This window comes from Sinocyclocheilus anshuiensis, unplaced genomic scaffold, assembly GCF_001515605.1.
Source record: "Sinocyclocheilus anshuiensis isolate Anshui unplaced genomic scaffold, SAMN03320099.WGS_v1.1 scaffold43, whole genome shotgun sequence".
Lineage (NCBI taxonomy): Eukaryota > Metazoa > Chordata > Actinopteri > Cypriniformes > Cyprinidae > Sinocyclocheilus > Sinocyclocheilus anshuiensis.
This window is the reverse complement of record NW_015549580.1, coordinates 1,371,321-1,374,419: the sequence shown is the minus strand read 5'-3', so window position 1 is coordinate 1,374,419 and position 3,099 is coordinate 1,371,321. Positions and strand designations below refer to the sequence as shown.

General features: G+C 37.5%; 1 protein-coding gene across 2 annotated transcripts in view; it reads left to right on the top strand.

Moving 5' to 3' along the window:
• The window catches only part of LOC107657699 (mitochondrial import receptor subunit TOM40 homolog), a 12,585-nt gene extending 9,620 nt beyond the window's left edge, over positions 1-2,965 (top strand). The window contains exon 10 of one of the 2 annotated variants that reach the window (XM_016445904.1): positions 1,571-2,965. In XM_016445904.1, coding sequence (XP_016301390.1) covers positions 1,571-1,710 — 140 coding nt within the window. In that variant the 3' untranslated portion in view covers positions 1,711-2,965. The remainder of the gene's footprint in view (positions 1-1,570) is intronic. The other variant, XM_016445906.1, reaches the window with a different exon arrangement.
• Positions 2,966-3,099: the final 134 nt, after the last annotated feature.

The following is a 3,099-nucleotide window of genomic DNA, read 5'->3' as shown; positions in this document are numbered from 1 at the left end:
ATTAGCACTGCATTGTTCATATACTTTATTTATTACCTGGAGATGACTTGACAAACACAAATAAACCATATATTGTCACAATCGTATGTTTAATGTCTTCATGTTTCCAAACGTTTCTGTTTTCTGTGAAAACAACTGTTTTCATACAGTGATAGCTGGACGCTTTTGTCCATATTAGGAATTTCCTGGTTCGACTTCCCTCCGGCTACGAGTATGAATGAAACATACACTGCACAGAATGTTTAGCGCTCCGTGATGCAGCAACCTGCTGCCATTCCTGAGCAAGCTCTGCACTGCTGGTGACGCGATTCTGTAGCTGACTCCTCCGGAGGAGACGGTCCTGGCACTTGCTGGACACTCTGGGACGTCCTGAAGACTTCTTCACTGCAGTCGAACCTCTCTCCTTGAAGTTCTTGATGATCCGGTAAATGGTTCTTTCAGGTGCAATATTCTTTGTAGCAATTTCCTTGCATGTGAGGCCATTTTGGTGCAAAGCGATGATGGCTACACGTGTTTTTTTTGGAGGTAACCATTGCTAACAAGAACAATGATTGGAAGCGCTTCTTCCCTCCTTTTATAGCAATCAGTCTGCTCTTACAATCTAATTAGTATGATAGTGATTTTACCTGACTAGTACTCATTCACACTTTCACATGTGCGGCTGATATGATTAGTCAATTAAAGTTAGCTGGTCATTTTGTGTCAGGATAAAAAAAAAAACAGTGAAATTTGTTTTTTTTTTGTGTGTGTGAAAAGTTAATTTTGTGGCCAGTGAAGCTTTTAGCAATTATTTAAAATGCATCTGATCACTCTACACAATAATCTAGAAACAATGTGAATGAACACCACAACAGCTTAAGCAGCAAACTTTGCAAAACACAAAATTTATATCACTGCCAAAACTTTTGGCCATGACTGTATTTAAGAAAAATATAATTTATTATTAATATTAAGAGTATGATTATTACTAAATAAAACAAATATTACTATGACACTTCACTGTAAAATAAAAAACACTCAGTATTTAAGAAAAATATATGTATTATAAATTATTGTATAATATAAAAATGATTGTATTTTATTTACATTTCAACTGTAAAATTACGACACTTATATTTATGGCTGTCTTAATCTCTTTAGTTTCAAATGTTAAACCATCAAGCATTTATACTGATGGAAAACCAGAGAAAGCCATTAGAGCTTTCTTTTGTTGGTTAGCGTTTAAGCTACAGGTATTGATCCGGTTTGGGATTGATAAGTGCATTACAAGTATGGTTGACAAGATTGTTGGTGCATATTGTGTCCCCAAATTAATATTAAAATGACCCAAACTCAGAGCAGATACAGCGATGGAGTCTGCATGGAGCAGCATGCACTGTGAATGGAGCCACTCTGAGGCGCTCAAACTCCAGAGGATAATGAGATGCTCACACGTTAGAACACAGTGCCGTGCTTCGCTCTGAAAACAGCCGATTTAGATTTTATTCCGATTAATCATGCAGACCTACTTTCATGCTTGTTCCAGTTTGGTTCTGTTGCTAAGCTTCCCTCTCCTCTTCTTGTTCTTCAGGTTCTTTAGATAGCAACTGGGTGGTGGGAGCGACACTGGAAAAGAAGCTAGTACCCCTTCCTCTATCGTTAGCTTTAGGAGCCTTCCTTAACCACCGCAAGAACAAGTTTCAGTGTGGCTTCGGCATCACCATCGGATAGAACGGCCATGGCGATTTAAGAATCTCAACCGCTACAACCCTCCACCACGCTTGGACCGGTGCAAAGAGACATGGGGACATGGACCAACACTGAAACGGACTCAGAGACTCCCAGTATTAGCGTGTTGAACCTTCACAAGAACGGACAAGGACACAGAGCTCGCAGGACTGTCCAGCAGAGCTCTCATCAATCTAAATGTTTAGTTACCTGATAAACAGACAGTCATATAAGGTTTGTTTTTAAATGCACATCATGTGAAAGAAATATGTCTGGTACGTGTAACATTACAGGTGTTTTGTAAGGACGTATATATCCATATTCACAATATGATTCATTCAAATACAGTCAGATAATGTGGACATGCCTTTACTCTTTTTTTGTTTTGTTTTTTTCCTCCTCAAGGCGGTTTTCTCAAGGGCAAAAGACTTACGCCCTCTCCATTTTTTAATTTATGAACAAACAAAAAAACACTCGTCTTGGTCTATATAAATGTGGTCGGGCGGTTTGAGTGTGTCTTTCTTTTCTTTTTTTTTAACTTGTCAGTGTAAGAATTACAATGATTTAATCTTCAATAATTCACTCCATGAAATGCTGTTTGTCAAAATGATGAAAATTCAATGCATGGGAAGCTCTGGAGTTAAATAATGGGTTGTTTAAGTCGATGCCTGTGTCCCTTTGTCTCATATAACTAATCACACAGAACCGTTTTGAACCGAAAACTTTGATCATGAGGTCCTTTTCCTGTAATTGTCTGTCAGGGTCTTAGGGCCAAATTCGGATGCTGGTTTAATATTGACCGGGCCTAACCAATCAAGACTGTGCTTTTTATGTGCCTGGACATAAAATGCGTCACTGAATTTTCCACATGGAAGAATTTCCAAAGTTTGTATTGTTTTAATTAGTTGTTGTACACAAGGTTTTTGGGGCAGTCAAAGGGTTGGTGCAGATACTGTAATAAACCTGTACAATTTAAGCTGGTTTTAATACCCAGTGGAGTTTTTCATGTCTCATGCTGATTTCATGTCTTTGTGGCATGGTGGAGTACAATAAAACAGGCTTTTGGCCTGATTCTAATGGATGATTTTACAGTGCAATTATGTTGAATAAATATTTGGTTGTGAATGGAGTTTTGAAAAGAAGCAGGTTTTTATTTTCATTGCTAGAGATGAACTTACTCTGTTTGACTAAGGATTGTAGGATAAAATGCCTAGTTCATCTGAGGTTTGACAGTGAGGTAATATGAGAACGATTGTACAAAGGTTTATTTAAAAATAAATACATTTGTGAATGTAAATATATATATATATATATATATATAAATATCTTGCTACGTGTACTGCGTTAGGCTAACCGAGACTTGTCATTTGCACTTACATATTGTTGCTCTTT